General features: G+C 44.6%; 4 protein-coding genes across 14 annotated transcripts in view; 2 read left to right on the forward strand and 2 right to left on the reverse strand.

Moving 5' to 3' along the window:
- The first annotated feature begins 2,794 nt into the window (after positions 1-2,794).
- cnbpa (CCHC-type zinc finger, nucleic acid binding protein a) lies at positions 2,795-6,029 on the forward strand. Of its 4 annotated transcripts, none has more exons than XM_086120162.1 (6): positions 2,820-2,876; positions 3,755-3,808; positions 4,069-4,195; positions 4,352-4,417; positions 4,545-4,740; positions 5,052-6,029. In XM_086120162.1, the coding sequence occupies exons 3-6, from the start codon at positions 4,072-4,074 to the stop codon at positions 5,167-5,169; spliced, it is 504 nt and encodes a 167-aa protein (XP_085976288.1). In that variant the 5' UTR covers positions 2,820-2,876; positions 3,755-3,808; positions 4,069-4,071; the 3' UTR covers positions 5,170-6,029. The 4 variants fall into 4 exon arrangements, with proteins under 4 accessions (XP_085976279.1, XP_085976296.1, XP_085976288.1 ...); XM_086120178.1 differs by having other exon boundaries at positions 4,069-4,189; XM_086120153.1 differs by lacking the exon at positions 3,755-3,808 and having other exon boundaries at positions 2,795-2,876.
- A 609-nt stretch (positions 6,030-6,638) lies between these two features.
- On the forward strand, positions 6,639-13,098 carry LOC147211010 (haloacid dehalogenase-like hydrolase domain-containing 5). Its single transcript, XM_086120190.1, has 8 exons — positions 6,639-6,815; positions 7,676-7,879; positions 7,963-8,075; positions 8,178-8,271; positions 9,574-9,607; positions 9,754-9,928; positions 10,022-10,210; positions 12,091-13,098. Exons 1-8 carry the CDS (start codon positions 6,702-6,704, stop codon positions 12,485-12,487), a joined length of 1,320 nt encoding a protein of 439 aa, XP_085976316.1. The 5' UTR covers positions 6,639-6,701; the 3' UTR covers positions 12,488-13,098.
- Positions 13,099-13,776: 678 nt separating this feature from the next.
- Positions 13,777-16,262, reverse strand: gp9 (glycoprotein IX platelet). Its single transcript, XM_086120268.1, has 2 exons — positions 16,117-16,262; positions 13,777-14,609 (listed from the first exon to the last, which is right to left on the reverse strand). The coding sequence occupies exon 2, from the start codon at positions 14,606-14,608 to the stop codon at positions 13,877-13,879; it is 732 nt and encodes a 243-aa protein (XP_085976394.1). The 5' UTR covers position 14,609; positions 16,117-16,262; the 3' UTR covers positions 13,777-13,876.
- LOC147211012 (IQ motif and SEC7 domain-containing protein 1-like) overlaps positions 16,167-20,663 on the reverse strand; it is a 106,878-nt gene continuing 102,381 nt past the window's right edge. For 6 of the 8 annotated variants that reach the window (XM_086120202.1, XM_086120210.1, XM_086120256.1 and 3 more), the window contains one exon: positions 16,747-20,022. In XM_086120202.1, the coding sequence (XP_085976328.1) occupies positions 19,489-20,022 (534 nt within the window). In that variant the 3' untranslated portion in view covers positions 16,747-19,488. Of the gene's footprint in view, positions 16,299-16,746; positions 20,023-20,663 lie in introns of those variants that run through there. The other 2 variants (XM_086120240.1, XM_086120248.1) reach the window with 2 other exon arrangements.

Raw genomic sequence — 20,663 nt, forward strand, 5'->3', positions numbered from 1 at the left:
AAGGTGGGCGCAGGATGGGGTGTACAAGGGCCACTGGGACCAAACACCACCACTTCTGTATTCTTTTCATTGAAATTCAGTGCCATCCAATTCTTGATTTCCTCTAGAGAGGATAAAGGTGGCCTCAAATAATAATAATTTAAAAAAGGTTATCTTATCTTATCTTATCTTAATGAGAGGCTTCAAAAGAATTTAACACAGCTGAACATGGACAGAGGGGTCATACGTGGTATTTTAAACAAGAGTCCTAGCTGTAGAAAACTTATCAATGAAAAACTGAAGGAATCTGTTGCACATTTCGGGTGAAGAGTCTGAGCAAATTGGCTGAGGGGGTTTAAGTACAGAATCAATAGTTTTAAATAGTACACGTGGGTTTTGACAGTTAGCCTGAATTAGTTTTGATAAATGTTCTCTTTTGGCCTCTCCAACTGTGATCTTGTAGTTATGCAAGCAGTCTTTCCAGATTTGATAAGAGACCTTGAAGCTTGTCCTTTTTCCACTTAGATTCAGCTTTACGGCACTCCTGCTTAGCTGCGCAGGTTCTGTCATTATAAACCAAGGCTCAGGTCTAGGTTTTGACAGCACAGTTTTTCATGGACCCACCGAATCCAGGAAAGCATGGCAAGATAAGTGAATGGGCTTCTGGCACTGGCAGCCCATGACAGTATCATTCATTTTCCGATCCGCTTATCCTCACAGGGGTTGCAGGGGGTGCAGGAGCCTATCCCAGCTGTCTACGGGCAGTAGGCGGGGGACACCCTGAACCGGTTCCAGCCAATCGCAGAGCACACAGAGACGAAGAACCATCTGCGCTCACATTCACACTCACACCTAGGGACAATTTAGATTGTTCAATCAGCCTGCCATGCATGTTTTTGGAATGTGGGAGGAAACCGGAGTACACGGCAAAAGCCCACGCAGGCCCGGGGAGAACATGCAAACTCCACACAGGGAGGCTGGAGCTGGAATTGAACCCGGTACCTCTGGACTGTGAGGTCGACGCGCTAACCACTGGACTACCAGGCCGCCTCCCATGACAGTATCGTTTTATGATTTTCCATCTTGCTTTTTTCCGCTTACATCTGAACATGGCTTCAAAACTAATAATAATGATAGACTGAATAACCCTGTTTGAATGTTAATGTTTTTTTTTTTTTTTATAAAAGCAATGTAAAAGTGGTGTGAGTCTGTGTTGACTTCTATAATTCGCTGGAGAGACTCGTCCTCGCCCACCTTCGACCGCTGGTGAGCCCGGCACTGGACCCGCTGCAGTTTGCCTATCAGCCTGGCATCGGCGTGGAAGACGCCATTATCTACCTCCTCCACTCAGTGCTGTCACACTTGGAGAAGGCTGGGAGCACTGTGAGAATCATGTTCTTTGATTTCTCCAGTGCCTTCAACACCATCCAGCCCAACTTGCTGGGAGGCAAACTGCAGGACGCCGGAGTGGACCACCATCTCACAGCATGGATCACTGACTACCTCACAAATCGGCCGCAGTACGTGAGGTTGCAGAGCTGTGAGTCGGACAGGCTTCTCTGCAGCACTGGAGCGCCGCAGGGGACTGTTCTGGCTCCATTCCTGTTCATCCTCTACACCTCGGACTTCAGACACGCCACTCCAACCTGCCACCTTCAGAAGTTCTCCGATGACTCTGCGATTGTTGGCCTCATTACAGAGGGGGACGATCGGGAGTACAGGGGAATGACGAAGGACTTTGTGGACTGGTGCCAGCAGAATCTCCTCCAGATCAACCCTAGGAAAACTAAGGAGTTGGTTGTGGATTTCTGCAGGAAACAGTCCTCACCGGCACCGATGAACATCCAGGGTATGGACATAGAGAGGGTGACCTCCTACAAGTACCTAGGTGTTCTTCTGAACAACAAACTGGACTGGTCTACAAACACGGACAACCTGATTAGGAAAGAACAGAGCCGACTCTTCCTACTCAGGAAACTGAGGTCTTTTGGGGTTCAGGGGTCGCTCCTTAAGACTTTCTATAACTCGGTGGTGGCCTCGGCCATCCATTATGGCATTGTCTGCTGGTCAGGCAGCATCTCAGCCCGGGACAGAAAGAGACTGGAGCGACTGGTCAGGAAGGCCAGTTCTGTCCTGGGTTGCTCCCTTGACACTCTGGAGGAGGTGGGCAACAGAAGGATGCTAACTAAGCTAAAAGCTATGATGGACAGTCCCTCCCACCCTCTCCAGCCCGCCCTGACAGCACTAGGTAGCTCCTTCAGCCAGAGACTGTTACACCCGCGCTGCAAGAAGGAGAGATACAGACGCTCGTTCCTACCAACTGCTGTCAGGCTGCTGAATAAAAAATAGCAACAATAATATTTAATAATTGAATGATGTGGAAAACAACTGTAAATAGCACTGCGATTTATCCATTTTGTATTTATATTGCACTTAATTGGACGGTGTTTGTTTGTTTTTTCTTCTTACTGCCTACATTCTTGCTGCTGGAGGCTGTAAATTTCCCCAGTGTGGGACTAATAAAGGATATCTTATCTTATCTTAATTCCAATCACATTGTCACTGGATTCTTATAAAATAATACAATTAGTTCAATCACGTTAAACATAATAATAATAATAATTATTATTATTACAGTATTATTATTATTACTACTACTACTACTGTCAATCAATTTAAGGAAGAAATGCTGTTTTGTCCAGCTGATTGGTTCATTCATAGAGGCGGTGTCCGTAGCTTGTCGCATTTCATTGGTTGCTATCAAAGCACTCAGCCAATCATAGCGATTTTCTGTACTCATTTCCGTGAATGACAATTGAGGAACTTCTGCTCATGCTCACACTGCATGTAGCGCAAAGAAGGAGGCGTAAACACTGACAGAGCTTCGAACTAGCGAGGTAAGCAAGAAACCCCAATTGTAAACTGCTCGTTCGAGATTTAATTCTGACGTATGTCGAAAGCATAACAACTACGAAGTCATGTACCAGGTGAAATTGACACTTGGTTGGTTTGTTTCCGGCAACTTGTCCGGTTGGGGCTCGTTTACGGAGCATCGGGACCCCGTCAGGCCTGCTACTAGCAGGCACAACGACTTCGGCGTGTTTTTCCTGCACGGGAAATGTTCGTTTTATATGTACATTTCCTCTAGAAGCTCAACTTGAAGCATTTGCGAAAGTCGTTTGTTGCGTTATTTGCCGGTGAACGCTTTTTCTTGCCGGGGGTGGGAGCTGTATCGTCGACTTAAGCGTGCTTCTTGGTCGTGCGTGCGCTGCTGTGTTAGCGTGGTTTAGCACGAATGTGCTTTCTCGCGACTGCGTAGCAACATCAACGTGACTAGGCCCACGTTAGCGTAGCTTCAGCCTTTCGCGCGGAATTGTTTTCCAGACTCAACGAAGCAGTTTAGTCGTTATGATCATCCTTTAGACAGGCCAAAATGTTTTTTCAAGTTGACTTAGTGTTGTGAAAAAAGGCTATCGTGACAATGTTGTCATAGTGAACGCTCACAAAACCACGACTTCCTGCCATAGCCATTTTATGTGACGCTCTGCCTTGAACAAGTGATGCCAAAGCGCGTGTTAGGAATTGCAGTTAGTTTGTCGGTACGTGAAAAATATAGGCATGCTTACCTTAGGTTTGATGCAACGCTCTCTGACGACAAAGGTAATTGAAAAACACGCCTCCCAATGCGTCGTTTACCGCATGTCTACTGTTGGGTATTAAAACGAGGGGCTTGATTACACATTAACCCACAATCTTCCTGACTTGATGTCTTCAGCACCGTCTGCAAACTGATGTACGGCCAATGGCGTTCAGAGCATGATTCCATACTGTAAGTTAGCTGCATAGTTGTAGATGAAGCTGACTCCCTCATGCTAAAGCAACCCCTTTGGTGGTTGTAGATTAGACAACCCTTGCCCAGGATAATATAGCGTGCTAGATGTGTCCATCCCAGATACGTTTAGTTTTAAATTCAAAGTTTGGCCTTCAAGTCAAAAGTTGGATTCTAAGCAGTGGATTTGATTGCAATTTTCCAAGTGATGTTTGTGTGAATAGAATGCTGGTATTGAAATGCTGTGTTTGTCTGTTCAGGTTATGGAGATGAGCTGCAGCAGCGAGTGCTTTGGATGTGGCCGCTCAGGGCACTGGATCAAACATTGCCCCAATGTGTGTGGTAGTGGCTCACGAGGACGTAGCCGGGGCAGGGGACGAGGCAAGGGTACTACCTATTATTTAGACCACTCCTGCAATTGGATTTGAATAAGATCTTTCCATTGCACATTTAATTTGGCGTCTTTGCTTGCGTTTGTTTAACATAACTCATGGTAGCACTTGCAAGTTGTAATATCTTAACTGCCGGTGTGTGTCAATCCAGACATGACCTGCTATCGGTGTGGAGACGTAGGGCACTTGGCGAGGGACTGTGACCAACCTGAGGACGGTGAGCATTGCCCTCTACTTAGTTGAGGTTGCGATTGAAGATTAGATCACAAATTGAAGCCCCTGGGTTAGTTAATCTGTTGGGAAGCTGTTGACACTTTGACCCTCCTCTTTCCCTGCCTGTTCAGCGTGCTACAACTGCCACAGGACTGGCCACATTTCTCGTGACTGCAAAGAGCCCAAAAAGGAGAGGGAGCAACTCTGCTACACCTGTGGCAAGTCGGGTCACATGGCCCGGGATTGCGACGCCAACGAGCAAAAGTGCTACTCCTGCGGCGGCTTTGGCCACATCCAAAAGCTTTGTGACAAGGTGAAATGTTACAGGTGAGTGTTTGCTATCCTGTGCTATTATCTTGGTGAAACCCTTGCACTGTTTCTTCTTACTTTTTTCTTTTCTGATTGATATAAAAATGATTTATTAGATATAAACACATAACTGGGTAGGACTAGATACGTTTTTTACTTCTTCCTACTCCCTTGAACATAATAACTGTGTTGAATGAAGACTGATTTCTTTCTTTTTACTATTTTATCTACCTTATTTTCTGTCAAATTATTACTGTATATGTTTTATGTTCAATAAATAAAAAAACAAACAAACCACATGGCCCTAACCGAGCTATCGTCCTCTCTAGGTGTGGAGAAATTGGTCACGTTGCGGTTCACTGCACTAAAGCCAGCGAGACCAACTGCTACAAATGTGGAAAGGCGGGCCACCTGGCAAAAGAGTGCACCTGCGAAGACACCGCATAATCGGTGCCCTCTGTTGCCCCTCCTTTTTTTCAGATTGATGGTTGGTTGTATTATTTTTCTCAGAATCCTCTTCACTGGCCAAAGGTTGGCCAATAGAGGCTAGTCCCGGGCCAGTGAGCCTCTCGACATGTAATGAAAGGGGTGAAAAGAAATCTTTCTGCATTCAACGCAAAAATGTTTTAGTTTGGTAGCGGTGTTATGTTTAATGCTTTGTTAAAGGATCCCCCCCTTTCCAAGCCACTGGTGATCAGAGATGAATCGATGGGACTAAACATGGGAATCTGTTGGACCTCTGATCTTGTGGAAGTGAATATCTTGCCAAGAGATAAAAGGGAGTAAATGACAACCGAACTTCCATGTATGGGTATTTTTGGTTTGTTTTTAGTGGGTTGAGTTGGCCAAGGGAGAATGACATGGAAACATTTCATATCATGATGCATTTCAGCACTACACGCAGCTAAGCAGGAGCCGACATTTTCTCTTGCAAAGACACAAAGCATTTTGGAGGTAGAAAAAGAGCAACCTCTATCATAGAACTCTGTTTACAATTTAAAAAAAATCGACCTGGTAGGCCAAGGTAGGTGTTTCCTTTAAAATGGCCTTGGAATTGTTTTTGTTCTTTTTACCTTGACAAATTTAAAGCCGCCATGACCAGTTGTCAGAACAGGTGAATTTGGAGTTATTTCGGAATGAAACGTTTTCACAGAAATCAAAATGTTATTTTTGTACAATATCACTTAGACTACTGTATAAATACCATTTGCTTGTACTCAGTTTTTAAGTCGGAAGGAAAGTGCAACTGAAGTCCTAGAAAATAGAAATGTAATTTTAAGCTATCAATAAAGCTGGAGGAGCACGGAGAGGAGCATGTCTGAATTCTTTGCGTCACCTTTTCTTTTTCAGACAATCGTGTCTCGTTTTACTGATCATTATGGTTTGACGAGTTCCCTGAGTGAAGCATTTACTCTTTGGGTATGCTGCAATAGACACGTGCACTTGAGGTGATTGTGGAAGTACAGTCGCAGGCAAGTAAGTTCAGTCAAACTTGTACGTGGACCCGGGAGCGTGTAGACAAGAGTATCTCAGGTTTCCCTTTCAAATATCATCCCCTGCGGCAAATAAGCGAGCGGCGCCGCCGTAGCAGTAAAATGGAGAACCCGAAAGGTGTCACGGTGGAGCGCACGCTGCAAAAACAATCGCTACAAGTCAATCCCGCTACTTGAAAAAAGCGCTCAGGTAAACTCACACAGACACGAACATGAGGTCTTTATGTGAGGCTATCTTTAACTTCTGTTGCTTCAAATGCGAGAACCATAGAATTTTCGCAAGTGAGCCTTGGTGTCTAAAATGGCAGCGGGGTTTTTTCTTCCAGTTGGCCCCTCCCGATTGCCTAACCCGACGTCATTTGACGTCACAGGGCCTCAACCAGTCACATTAGAGTAGAGAACGTCAAAGGAGAAAAGAAAAGGGGCCGGAGCCAGCCGGCTGGTTCGTGCTCAATCATCCTCCTTGCTCAGCGAGACGGGAGTGAAATGAGGGGTCTCCTACCATTGTGCCGGGGCCTGTCCTCCGGGGGCGGCCGCCACGCGAGGCCAAACGCTACGGTTTTCGGTTCTCGCTGCGGCTTTTGCGGAACCATTAGCAAGGTACGGTTGGAACGGGTTCTGAGTTCGGTCTCGGCCTAAAAAAATATTAAAATGATGACCAGGAGATTGTGGGTTTGTGTGGTTCAGTTTCCTTCACTATCGAACCGACTCTGTTAAATGTGACGCGTGTTTTGGGGATGTGCGCTGGTTGGGATCACAAAAGAGGGACACAACTTGTTTCCCCGGATGCGATCAGCGGCACTGCTAGAATGTGTTGCTCTCAGTTTTGATAGTCACACGGAAACACACAGTCAAGTAGTCAAAGTTGTTTTGGTGTATCGCAGCAATATGCACTGCCATGTCACTTAAGCCCTATCACACTCGAGGATGCGGGTCTTGTACCTCGGAGGATGCGGGTCTTGTACCTCCTGCATCCAAATAATACAAGCCAGTGTCAGGCAATATATCGAAACACCCTCAGACATGTGTACAGGTATTTATTGTCACACATCTAGCTACCCTTAAAATTATCCAAACTCGTTGCAAATATTTGTTTCCGAACGTACGATGCTTTGCCTAAAAAAAGAAAATAAAACCCTATGTCGCACTTTTGTGAATAATGGGCATATAAGTGCATCATATGATAAACTGTTCCCGAATCATTCAGACAGTATTGGTCATCAAGCAGATTAATGTAATGTGTTGTGATTTATTTTAGGCATACAAATCAGCATACTAGAACGGAAAGATCCTATTAAAATTGGCAACACTTGGCTCGTGGCCTCGTGTAGGTTGTTCAATTGTTGAACGCAACGGTCACGTGTTGTGGTTTTGCGATAAATGGAAACCATATTTTTCACAAATACATGCAAAGTAGTTCTAAGTGCATGCAATGTTTTTTGTTTTTGTTTTTTTCTCAGCCACAGCCAAACTTTGGCTTGCTGTTTGACATTGATGGCGTTCTCCTCCGGGGAAGGATGCTGATTCCTGCTGCCAAAAAGGCCTTTGAGAAGTTGGTGGATTCACAGGGACAGTTTGTGGTGCCATTGGTTTTTGTGACAAATGCAGGGAATTGCCTAAGACAAACAAAAGCAGATCAGCTCTCGCACATCCTTGGAGTACCGGTAAATTCTGAAGAAAGCTCATGTTGCAATAATGATTGTTATCCTTTAATATCCATACCATTTATTAACCACTTATTCTTCAGATCACACAAGATCAAGTCATTATGTCTCACAGTCCATTGAGGATGTTCAAGAAATTCCATGACAAGTGTGTGCTGGTGTCAGGTCAAGGGCCAGTTCTGGAAATTGCCAAAAAGTATCAATTTATGATCATTTTTTCAACGTTTTGGGGATTGTGAACTTTTTGAATAATTGAAGTTTTACTACTGTTTGTCCTTAATACTCTCTCACTCCCCAGTGTTGGCTTCAATAACGTCATTAGTATTGACATGCTGAGAGAATCATTCCCGCTTCTGGACATGGTGGACCACAACAGGAGACCCAAACTACCGGTGAGTAACATCAGATCATCAGCATAGCCATGTTCATGATACACTGGCTTGTATTAAGGAGGGAGGCGAGCAACCACCTTTAAACAGCAAATTAGCATTTTTGCTAGAAGACTCGCACCCAAAATCTGCATTCGCTATTTGTGTTCACATGAACAAATTAGTACCAAATGAACTCGAATGTGACACTTATTACACTTTCCTCCCCCAAGAAACACTTCACGATGCAACAACATGAAAAACTCAATGTGAACTAGCGTTTCAATTCAATTACCCATTTGCAGACATATCTGTGTACAAATGTCACGCGCATTCATGCATATGCACTTGCCACGTACATAAGTCATAGTGACACTTGAATGTTGCCACCCAAACATTGCTCTGTGACAAGATGCGACAACAATAAGTTATGACGTGTTCTGACTAAAATCTGAAAATTCTGACTCGCCGTTCCTTTTTAACGGATAATTTGCATGTCACTTCGAGTCGCCACCGATTTCTACACAGCCCCCCTAAGCACGCATCCTCTACACCAGCCATGACGAGAAGCGTTTAAGGTCAAAAGTACAGTAGTATATTAAATGTTAATAATATCAGCAATGTTATTTGCATTTGTTTGCACTATTTTACACCATAGAATGATGAGTTTGCTGAGTTTTGGGAGTGACAGAATGGTATTTCTCAAAATGACGTTCTATCTTTGTTTTTTCACTTTTAAATAACCCATTCAGAAAGTATACATTGCAGTATATACCGTTAGGTGCCACGATAACCCTTTTTGTCCATATGCTTCAGCGCTCCGTCTCCATTTGAAGCAGAAACTCTCTGAAAAGCAATGTATGTACATATTGTACATGCGTTGTACTTTTATGTACAATGTACATGAGTGCAAAATGGAAAACATTTTGGATTGTTATTTCTTTTTGACACGTGACAGAAAGCAGTAGTTCTTACTTTTCTTTGCTTTGTTCTTTGAGCTGATTTAAAACTAGGTGTGCCTTTGTGCACATGGCCTCTTCAAAGTCCTTGCGTGTTACTAGTTATAGCTTTTGATGGATTGAAGTAATTCTGTGCATCCGTCCATCCATCCATCCGTTTTCAAACCACTGATCCTCCTCACTCAGGTCATGTTTGTAAATGTCCCTACTTCGTCGTAGCTGGGGTTTGTATCTCGGATGATGGTGTCATTTTGTAAGCACATGAACTTTTTCTTTCACAAAGTGTCCCTGAAAAGAGATACGGATGAAGAAATAAACTTTGAAGTATTATTGGACAGCACATTAAGGTTCATTTATTTCTTTGCAGTCCAATCCTGTAGGTAACCTTCCCAAGGTTGAGGGTGAGTATGCTTTACTTCTCTGAAAGAGCCCCCCCAAAAAAATACCTCTGAAGATTTTGAGGACACGTGTTGAGGATCCATCCACCATGGCAGGTTGTTCAGATTTTTTTTGTCTGTTTTTTGCTGATACGATTCCAACCATGCAGCTGTGGTTCTGTTTGGGGAGCCAATTCGATGGGAGACCAATCTACAACTCATCATTGATGTGTTGCTCACCAACGGCAATCTCAGTAGCCATCATCAAAGCCAAAATAGACCTCACCTGCCACTGCTCGCTTGCAACATGGACCTGATGTGGATGGCCGAAGCACAGTCTCCGAGGTCGATATCCTGGCTCGGAAAGTTTGATTGTTTGGAAGCAGTTGTTCAAAGTTTCATGCATCTGTTGTTTTGTTTCTCCATGTTTTGTGTCAGATTTGGCCACGGCACATTTCTCGTGTGCTTGGAGAATATCTTTAAGAAGATCACAGGTAAAGACCTCAAGTACGAGGCTCTGATGGGAAAACCAAGTGCGCTGACCTACCATTTTGCCGAGTTCCTCATCCGAGGGCAGGCCGTGCAGAGGCAGTGGAAACGCCCCATCACTTCCCTCTATGCGATAGGGTAAGACGCAAACGAACCAATGTATTGCAAATGGGGAACACCATACACACACTATAGTCTTTCTCGAGAGCATGGTCACTTCTTTAATAGCCCCAGCATCAAACGATACCGAATTTTCCCCCTTGCGATAAAACAACTGGTGGGGCCACTGTCAATAAAATTACCGTGACTAGGACCGCCGCCTCAAGCCATACATTCGAGCTCACCTGCCTCCCAGTTAAAAGACGTTAGGGTGTCAACTGAGGCCTTTCTGTACGCGGAGTTTGCTTGTTCTCTCCACGCTTGTGTGGGTTTTCTCCACGGGTACTCTTGATTTCCTTGTGGATAGATAGATGAATGGGTGGATGCGTTAGATTGTGGCCACTAGGGCACCCATAACTATTGAGCGAGAGCACTTGCTCAGGCCCCTTTTCATGTCTTTTTTCATCCTTTGCACACTCAGACCAGTTCAAACCAGTTTGCACGTGGAGTCACACGTAGGAAAATGCGAACACATTGTTGATCGTCCCCGTGTTTGGGGCGTGACTAAGATCGTATATGAATAGGGGCTCATCTTTGACTCCTTTTTCCATATACTGTATGTGTGAGTGATAAGGGTCCACGGGCCTGTGTGTCAATCGTCTGGTACCATTAAGAGTCTTAACGAGGAAAATCCCATCTTCTGACAGTTGAAGTTAGTTTAGCGAGCATTAAAAACAAAAGAACTGGCAGAAATTCAGATGACACTTTTCAGATGGATGGAACGCAGCGGAGCTCTACCATATAAGGACTGATGCGGTTGTAATACAATGTCGAAAAGTACCTGTGATATGTCATAGTTTGGATCTGTTTACAAGGTGTGACAAAACAAACAAGATGGTGGCAGCCGTGCCCGTCCGTGGCTGATTGCCAGCTGGTGACGTTGCGCAACACCTTGTGACTATTCTCTGATGATATTGTTCTATTTTCTGACTTGATGCTTCTTTTTTTGTGTAGCACAATGCTCTCACACGAGTCAAATGTCACAAACCTGAGGGCAAATTTGAAATTCCTGATTAAGGTCCCAATCGAGTGTTGGGGCTGCAAATCTATGAGTGGCACAAATGCTTGAAGAGTCTCCACAAGGCAAAGGATGATCCCAAGTCAGAGCAGCCTCCTGCGTATGACAGCGTGCAACAACTCGGTGAACTTTTGGATTCCAAGCAGGAACTGGCAGTTTGAAGTTACTCTTTGCTTCATGTTTGTGCCATCCCCCAGGATGTGTGACTGGTGAAGCCCGAAATTTGAATTGTTTCATCTCAAATTTTGCCTTGTTCGGCTTTCCTTGGCAGGTGCTCATTTTTGTCGCATTGCAGCCAACATAAAATGAATTTGCTTACATTTTTGTGGCCGCACCACCCCAAATCAGTAGGAATATCTTTGAAGCGGAAAGACTGAAAGACAACTCAACATTTTCATACAAATCTGCTGGGATCTAGTTGTATATGTTAAGCGCCGTACGTGGCTTTAACCCTTTCAAGGACAGCGGGTTACTACAGTGGACAGCTTATCATGTTATCAGGTTACAGGGTGCATGAAAGGGTTAAGGAAGTGACAGGCTGAAAAGTCATCGGTCAGTAACAGGCGGCGACACAAATGAACGAGCCAAACAACACCCCTGAAATGACAAACATGCTTCAGATTGCTTTTAAAACTAGTTTCACCCTTAATTGTCCTTCACTCGGCGGTAACAAAGTGCCATCACCTTTGATCCCGCAAATGTGCCGTACTTGTCATTTGTTATTGCCATTGTGCAGTTCCAAATGGGTAAAACCAGGTGAAAAGCCAAACCAAAAAAAAGTTCATTTAAAAAAGTGAATTTAACAGCCACTGCTTTGTAATAGATGCAACTCTATTTGCAGGGATAACCTCATGACTGATATCTATGGCGCTAACTTGTACAACCGCTACCTGGACATGAGAGTTGCGAGAAAGAGCCCCAAAGCCGTCGCCAAGATGGCGGCCGCCACAGGCTCCACCACGGCGGTGCCCGCGGAGGATGACGTCGACAACACGTGGGAGAGCGAGTTGGCGTTGCCCGCCGCCACTTCCTGTAAGTCTGTTTTAGTCTGCACGGGCGTCTACAACCCCACAGCTCAGGTGCCAAGCGACGCCAGCCGCTTCATCAAAGAGACGGTTTTCCACGGCCACCGGGACTTTCGCTTCGACCCAGCCCTGGTGGAGCCGGGCCACATTGTGCAGGATGTGGCTGAAGCTGTTGAGCTCATTTTTGAGAAGGAAAAGTTTGTGCCTCAGTAAAGGATGAGATTGAGGGAGGGCGGACTCCCACCTGCTACACTGTGGACTTTCTTCAACCACCACAGAGGGCTTTGACCCGCTCTTGAAAATACTCAGCAGCGGGACAGATCTTAGAAAAAAAAATGCTGATGTTTTGTCTGGCTTTTGTGATAGTTGCCCATTTTTTTCTTTTAGGGAACTGCCTTGTTTTACTCTGCTCAATATATATTTTTTAAACCACATTGATGTTGGTGTTATTACAACCCTGAGCTCATCCTGTATTTGTTACAAGAAGGCTTTATCAAGCATTTCAAACATTGGACCATTGTTGAGGGCCACCTTTTGAGCACTGCAACCGTTGACATGTTTTAACCCTTACAAATCTATGCATGACAGTGAGAAACCTGTACTGTATGAACAAACTGTTGGACGTGCAATATTGTTCCCAAGTAGTTCAGCATTGTGCATACTTGTGAGAGACTTAACTAGTGTTTTCATCTTTCTCACTTCCCTGTTCAGTTACCATTGCTACCTTTAACATCAAAAAATGTCTTTGAGAAATCCATATTTGACCCTTTGTCGTATTTTGTTCAATGCAAATACTCCCCAGAAATATAAGGACTCATCACTAATGTGTGTATTCCTGTGTTCTTTCAGCAGCCAATATGTGGTGCTGTAATTATTTATCTGTATGGAATCATTTGAGAGGGAAGACAAGTCAAACATTTTCTTGACAATCATATGTTTCTTTGAGCCCCTCCTAGTCCAAACACAGCATCAATATTGTGTTTATGGGATATGGGTTTAGCGGTAAAATCCACCCGTTTTTGTCCATGTCGGAGGGGCAGCCATTTTGCCACTGGCTGTCGAGTGAAAATGACAATCGGTCACTCGAGGCTCAGGTCACGACCAATCACGTCTCACCTGTTTTCTGGGTTTGGTCATGTGACGTTCGCAGGCTGAGCCCTGAGGCACTTGTGATGTCATTTACATTTGACACGCACAGACGCGTCCTGGGACGCATTTAAAAAACAGGTCGATTTTGCTGCTTACGTCATATGAGACAAACACAATCAGAAAACCGCGTTGAGACTAGTTGGGGCACACAGAACATGTTTTTGCAAAGAAGAGTTTTGCCTTATAAAGGTTTGACTTGGATTATGAAAAATTCAATTTCAACATTTCAATGACAGGTTTTAAATCATAAAGTAATTTGAATCGTACCATTGGTCATCTCAGCAGTTAGAATATATACATTTGTCTGGATTTCTCTGGCTTGTCTTGAGAGTAAAAGAAAATAATGGAGCATCTTAAATTTACAATCCAACTTTATTGTTATCGAAGAGAGTCTTCGATCTCGAAGACTCGGCCTTTTGTAGTGTTTGCATGAATTGTGTTCAAACAGGTGCCTCAGATAGCCTTAATCTTAATATTGTGTTTCTTTTGCATCACATCAAGCACTTGCGGCAGTAACTCCATGTTGACAGGATGCCTTTCCAGATTCTCCGTGAGTAGCTGACAATGTTCATTGCCAGCTGACTGCCTCCTCCTGTGTCTCACTCTCAGCGCACGCAAAGAGTCAGCCTTGAGTCGCGAGTGCTTTTCCTCAATACTGAGGGTGAAGCTGCAGTTTTTGGCGAGTTTCAGGCTCCACAGGAGCAGAACTATGAGGCCGCAGAGCATTACTCCCATCACAACAGCAGAGGTGAGACTACCGCAGCCTCTCGGGGCACAGTGGATAAAGTAGTCATCAGTGAGTTCTGTGATAGCTTTCTGAGCCACTGAGCTGGGACTGAAGCACGTTGGCTCCCGAGAGACTGCGGCCCTGTTCCTTAAAAGCCAGTTCCTTACGTACTCAATGCTGCAGTCACAGTGGAAAGGATTGCCCGCGAGAGAGACACGTTGAAGTCTCGGCGCTTTGTCAAACAGGCCTGAGGGGATGGTGGTGAGGCCGCTGTCCGGCACGAGGAGCTCTGTGGTGTCTAATGGCAGAGGAGGCAGCGCCCGGAGGTCAGAAGAGGTGCAGTTGACTAGCAAACCCGCAGGCTGGAGGGCTGTGCACAGGCAGGGCTGACCGAGAGAGGGTGCGGTGTGCAGTGTGGCCCAGAGCAGGAGGCGCGCTAGTACTGGACCAGAGAGCATCCTGAAAGATGACAAAAACAAAATGTATCACAGTGAAAATGCAGAACTTAACATGACCAGAACGTAATGAGTGTTTGCACAATCGAATGGCTTCCAAAAGAGCTGCATTACAAAAACAAAATCCCTTGCTCAGTTTTGGTTTAGTCTTCGGTCAGTTTACGAAAGGGATTCACAGACATTAAAACCGAAACATATTGTGGATGCAGTTTTCAGTGCTATAGAACTAACTGCTCAACATCATCATGGCAGATGTGGGTAGTAGTAACACTGTTATAGTTTCTTTAAGTAACTATTCATCAGAGTAGTTTGAACGCAACATCCAGTTGACTTTTACAAGTGCATTTTTGCAAAGAAATGCGGTTAACTCTGTTACAATGAGCTTACATTGTGCTCGCTTTTTATCCGAAGGTATAAAGTTTCTACAGCCTCACACAGAAGAAACATTTTGAAGAACCCTATTTACGGGAAACATGGAAGAAATCCAGCAGGTCAAGTTTAGCCGGTGAATGTAAATTGCAGTTTGTCCGACCCAGTCAAACCCGTCGGGGTGTTTGGTTCCTCACTGTAGAGAGAGTCGTGCGCATTGAAAATGAGCAGGGAGGGAAAACAATCTACAGTCATGCAAAGGACGACAGATAAACATTTAAGTTGGCAAAACTCATATTGTTTTGATTAATGAAACATCTGATAAACGTGAGTGTCTCCACCTGTCAAAGATCAACATACAATCATCAAGTTTGACATGAATAATTAATAAGCTCCGGCTGCGATTGGCTGGCAACTAGTCCAGAGTGTGCCCTGACTCTGTCAAAAGTCAGTTGGCATATCCTGTCGGCTTCTGCTCACTGCTCACCCATGAACCCAGTGAGGATAAGTAGTACAGAAAAAAAATCCAGATTTTTTTTTAAAAAGCTACTTTGTTGAGCAATATTTAAATTTGCATATTGGTTTTGACTTTTGTTTTATAAAGTCAGCTGTTATTTATTCAACAATTCTGCAGTTTAGTTTAGGTTTTATTTGTCGGAGCTTTTTTTTTTTAATTAAGGGAGTATTTGACGAATGCAAGGTAAAAAAAAAAGTCACTCATTGTTCTCAAACGACTTTGATGTTCCTTCTTCTGGACGGAAGTACATCATTAGCAAAATAGTGTACTGTGACCCCAGAATGCTCAAGGTATTAATTGACAAAAGCTTAAACGGAGAACATGTTCACTGTAATATACTATAATCATTCTAGTTAGTTTTACAAACGTAAGATATAGTTTCAGTTATTTTTTATTAAATCATTTTAGTTTTATTTTGGTATGGAAAACGTTTGTTCACCTACCTTGGCCTTGGATTAGCTAAATTACACTTCAAAATTGTACTTTAACTACACAATTCACTTTTCAGGCCTTATTTGATACAGAAGAAGCAGCCGTCAGAATGCAAGTGTCATCAGAAATCCTAAGGCCTTCTGATATTTGAACTCGTAACGCCAAAAGTTATAATCACAGGAAGAGAACAAACCTTTCAGGGTCAAACCACCAGTGACGTTGTTCATGATCTCTGTAGTCATCCTCGAATCCTTCTGATATGTTTATTGTTCTGGTCCAGCGATGTATTGAGAAGTTTCAAACTTCAGCTGACGCGTTGTTTACGCAACCGCAGTGTGCTCCCCAATGACCAAGGCGACGGTGGTGGAAATCCCTCTGTTCGGATGAGATAAGAGTTATCTTAAGAAAGAAGAAAAACAAAATAGCACAGCCAAAAAGATGCGCTCACACAGTCTTTACTAGTATGCTACTGACTGGAGGGTCATTACACAACAATTTTCAGTCGTACAGTACTCCTATGAGAATGTAAATGTGACACACTTTACGAGGCGAACTGTAAACACGCGTAGAAGCCTAAAACGTTTCGTCGTTTACATGGTAAAAAAAAAAGAAGAAAAAAGTGACACAATATAGTAGGAGGCTAAGAGCCATTTTGATGTACAGCAGGATTGTACTGCATTCATGTTGCAGGTATACTTTTGACCTGTAGGTGGCGGACTGGCACTGTCCTCGGGTGAAATTGCCGCAACACATTACCGACGACCGCACACTGTAGAATAAACGAAATCAGTCATGACGGGCGGGTAGAAATGACAAAAACCCGTTACCATAAGTCATATATTTGTTTTATTTTGCGTTCTCAACATTGTCACAGTTGAAGTTTTACAATAACTGGGGTCTTACTGACTCACTACTCACTGTACAAACAGAATGCACACATAAATTAGGCCATTCTTGTGTTTTCCTTTTTTGTGTGTCCATTTTTTTTGATGAGTCTCACACCAGACTACACAGCTTGCGGCAAGATGCATTTGTCTGGTGTTTGTGTGTGTTTGCACGGAAGGAGAGTGATGAAACTGGAAGCGAACTTTTCTAACAGTCTGCTTTTGATCTCTACAGCAAATGTCAGTTCCCGAGACAATCGATATGTTGAACCCTCACTCATTCTATGAGGCGATGTTTGTACATCCTGATCAAAACTGCAGATATCAGAATAAAGTATGGATCATATTCACAATATGTACAGTATCATATAACCACCAACTTGGTCCCTTTACACCTTCGTAAAGATAAATCCTCCTTCCAAGCAGTTTGCACATCCAAATCTCATATTTACACAATGAAAGCCCTCAGCGAAGGAAGTGCAATGTTCTTCAGGTTTCGAATGTACACACAATGGCTTTGTTGATGAAATGCATGCTGAGCTTCATTCAATATTAACCGGCCTAACACCAAAAACAACAAGAACACGGCAACATTGGCAAACTCCAAACCATAAAACAAAACAAACAACCAAAAAAAAAAACAAAAGAAAAACGAAGCCAGTTTCTATGATTGGCTGAATTCCCCCTCCCCCGCCCACCATTCAGCTCACAGTGACTTGTGATGCATCAGATCCATGCAGTGCATTGTTGGGGTTCCTTCTCACAAAGAAATGACTGTAGACAACACACAGCAAACACAAAGGGGACTTGAGGGTCCGAATCATAGCAGAACATCGAACGCAATAGAAAGAGACATTCAGTTTGATCGCACCCGTCCGATATGTGAGAACCTGGAAGGTAGGAAGCCTGATCGATGGCCATGGATTTCTTTGTGACTCTTAATATACATGTACAACCTGAATATTGGAACAAATTGTCTACTGTCACCAATGTGCACACCAGAATAGACTCTTATTTGTTGAATGTACAAAGTTATTCTTTACATACTCCAAGTTTCTTTGTTCACTTTACATTTCTGCGGTATAACTGCATTTATTGAAACAAAACAAGTTATTTTATGTGCTTGTCCAGCAAAATATATCTGCCCAGCCCAAGAAGTATTCCTTTAATAAAATATATACACACATTCCTTCTCTCTCTATAGTCCCCTTGTAGGTATTAATATATTCCTAAATGGAGGGGGGGGGGGGAAAGGTTTATCTATCACCTGAATCTCATTCTGGATAACAGAAGACTTTTGCTCTCAGTACAAGTCTGCATTTGGGAACATGATTGCACTTAAACTTGCTATGGTAACACTGATTTGTTATACAATGTGCAGAGGACAACCTCACATCACTAACAGTACATGCAAAAAAATCACTAGACATTCCACCGGGCTCTGAGCCTTGCAGCGATCATTAATTTAGACTGAGAGGGGCCAAAAAACCAAAAATAAATAACAAGCAAACAAACAAACAAACCGCACAAATCTTAGGGACACTTTGCTCGTTCCTAATCAGTACAAAGATATTGCACATTTGATTCAAAAACAAAAGACTTCACTGTGTAAGAACGGATTTCAGTCACTCGCCAAAACTTGTCGGTGAGGGTAAAAAAAAAAAGGTAAAAGCAGAAAAGGAAAAAAAAAATTCTCAAAAAGGTTTCGAGTTGGATTTAACGAGTGGCGACGGCACATGTTGCGAGCATTTCTTTTTACAGTCGCCTCTGTCGAAAATCTAATTTTGTGAGTTGCAATGACAAAGTTGTACTTCCAAGGGGCCGTCGACAAGAAGAGTCAATGTTGTGCCTTTGCGACAGCTGCCATCTCAAAGCTCCTTCGCCTCCTTTGGAAAGGCCAAGATAGGCTGATTCACTGCTTCCGCATCTACAAGCTCGCTACCCCCGGAGTCAGTATAATACTGATACTTTTTGCTGATAATAATGATTGTAAGTATAATCTTACAAATTACGCACGACATACTGTACAGGAAGTCTTGACTAAATAGATTATGTGTTAATAATTGGCACATTTATGTATGAGCGCTAGGAGACAACACGTACAGCTGTCATCTACAGTAAATACAGCACTAGAACTAATATGACTCGGACGTTGCTTACCTGTCCTCCGGTTTGAGTCAAATGATTATAGCTTGATTACATGTGAGCTCTATCGGAGGCAAGGACAAAGAGCATCCGTGGGACTTGCAAACTGAAAAAACTGTGCACGGCAATGCCCCATCATTGATGTGCCAGGGTGTCGGTCCTCCAGATTATATGCGGGGGGTGGGGGGGATGGGGGGGGGCAGCCCGGCAATGTGTGTGCGTGTGTTGTGAACAACAAAGGGCATCTCCCTGCACAGACCCACCCGCCACCGCTGAACCCTGGTGATGGGGGGGGGGGGGGGGGGGAGGCAGGAGGGGGCAAACACGGAATCAAACAAACTATTAATAAAGGCCCCTGGTGGGATAGTTGTGGTCCAATTGTCCATCCTGCTTCTTAGTTGGACGTGGAGATGAAACAGTGCCTGCAGGTAGGTTTTCATGGCAGCAGCAGTAAAACACAGTGGACAGGCCGTCAAGCCGCGCCGTCGATCAAGTCCCTTTGGTGTCAGAAACAGTCCCTCCTCGCCGCCGTGTCATCACACGACGGTGCTGATGCCACTGTGTTTGCTTTTGGGTCCGCCGGGTGCCGCGCCTGCTTGCTGGCTACTGTGGTGGTGGGGAGCGTGCTGCGAGTGGGAGCTGTGATGCGGATGCTGGCTGTAATGGCTGTGCTGGGCGTGCGGATTAGCGTGCGAGGAGTAGGCGGGGTGCTTGTGGTACTGCGTGTGCGGCGGCGGGTGGTAGTGGTGGTGGTGGTGGTAAGGCGGCGGGTTCTGAGGGACTTGGCAGTACTGCGGGTGGTGGCCGTGGTGCGGCAGTGGCCCGCCGTGCACCGCCTGCGCCGTGTGGTGCAGGTTGGTCGGGTGGGGCTTGTGGGATATGAGCGTGGGTTGACCAGGCGACGGGTAAGGCCCGTGGCTCTGGGAGGGCGGTTTGCCTCTCTTGCTGCCAAACAGCGAGCCCAAGATGGAGGTGGATGCCGAGGCGGGGAGGGGGGGATGCTCGCGCGAGGTGCCCTCACGCGGGGTGGTGGCTCTTCGGCGTGTGTGCGGGCTGCTAATGATGGACCCCTGCGGAGGATAAAGGCAACAGCACGTCCATCAGACATGAAGCACATCATCAGCTCTTCTGGACTTTTCTTATTTCAAGTAGCAAAATGTTTTCGGGCATGCAAATGACAAACTGAAATGTCTTCATGGTGTGCAGCAGAAATAGTTCAACTTGGGGTGGGGGTCAGAGCCGACTTGACAAATGTCACAGAACTAAAGGGTCTCGAGAGGACGTGTGGCAGAGTCACACATGCATCTTTGTTAAAGTAAACAGAGGTCACCGCCCGTGCGCATGCAGAGGACGTGACAGGCGGACTCGTCATTCACAGTTTAGCATTTGGATCAACGTTATAAGGGCAGGACACTTGACGGCAGGCCTGACTGCCGCCCCTATTGTCAATATGCACGCATGAACTCTCATCCTCTGACTCATGCTTCCGCTCAGGCTCAAGGAGACCGCGTGATGCCTTTGAAAGCAGAATGTCATTTCTCAGACTTCCACACTTGAACACAACACAGGAACTCACAGGCAAATGGTGCGAGCGAGAGATCAGTGAATGAAATCCACGTCATTATTAGTCTGCCCGGCAGTAGATTTCGGACTGTGAAAGCCCCACGATTGCAGCCTTCCGTATATGTGACTGAGAAATTGTGGGTAAAGA

This window comes from Hippocampus guttulatus, chromosome 1, assembly GCF_054856545.1.
Source record: "Hippocampus guttulatus isolate MCC_2025c chromosome 1, RoL_Hgut_1.0, whole genome shotgun sequence".
Taxonomy (NCBI): Eukaryota; Metazoa; Chordata; class Actinopteri; order Syngnathiformes; family Syngnathidae; genus Hippocampus; species Hippocampus guttulatus.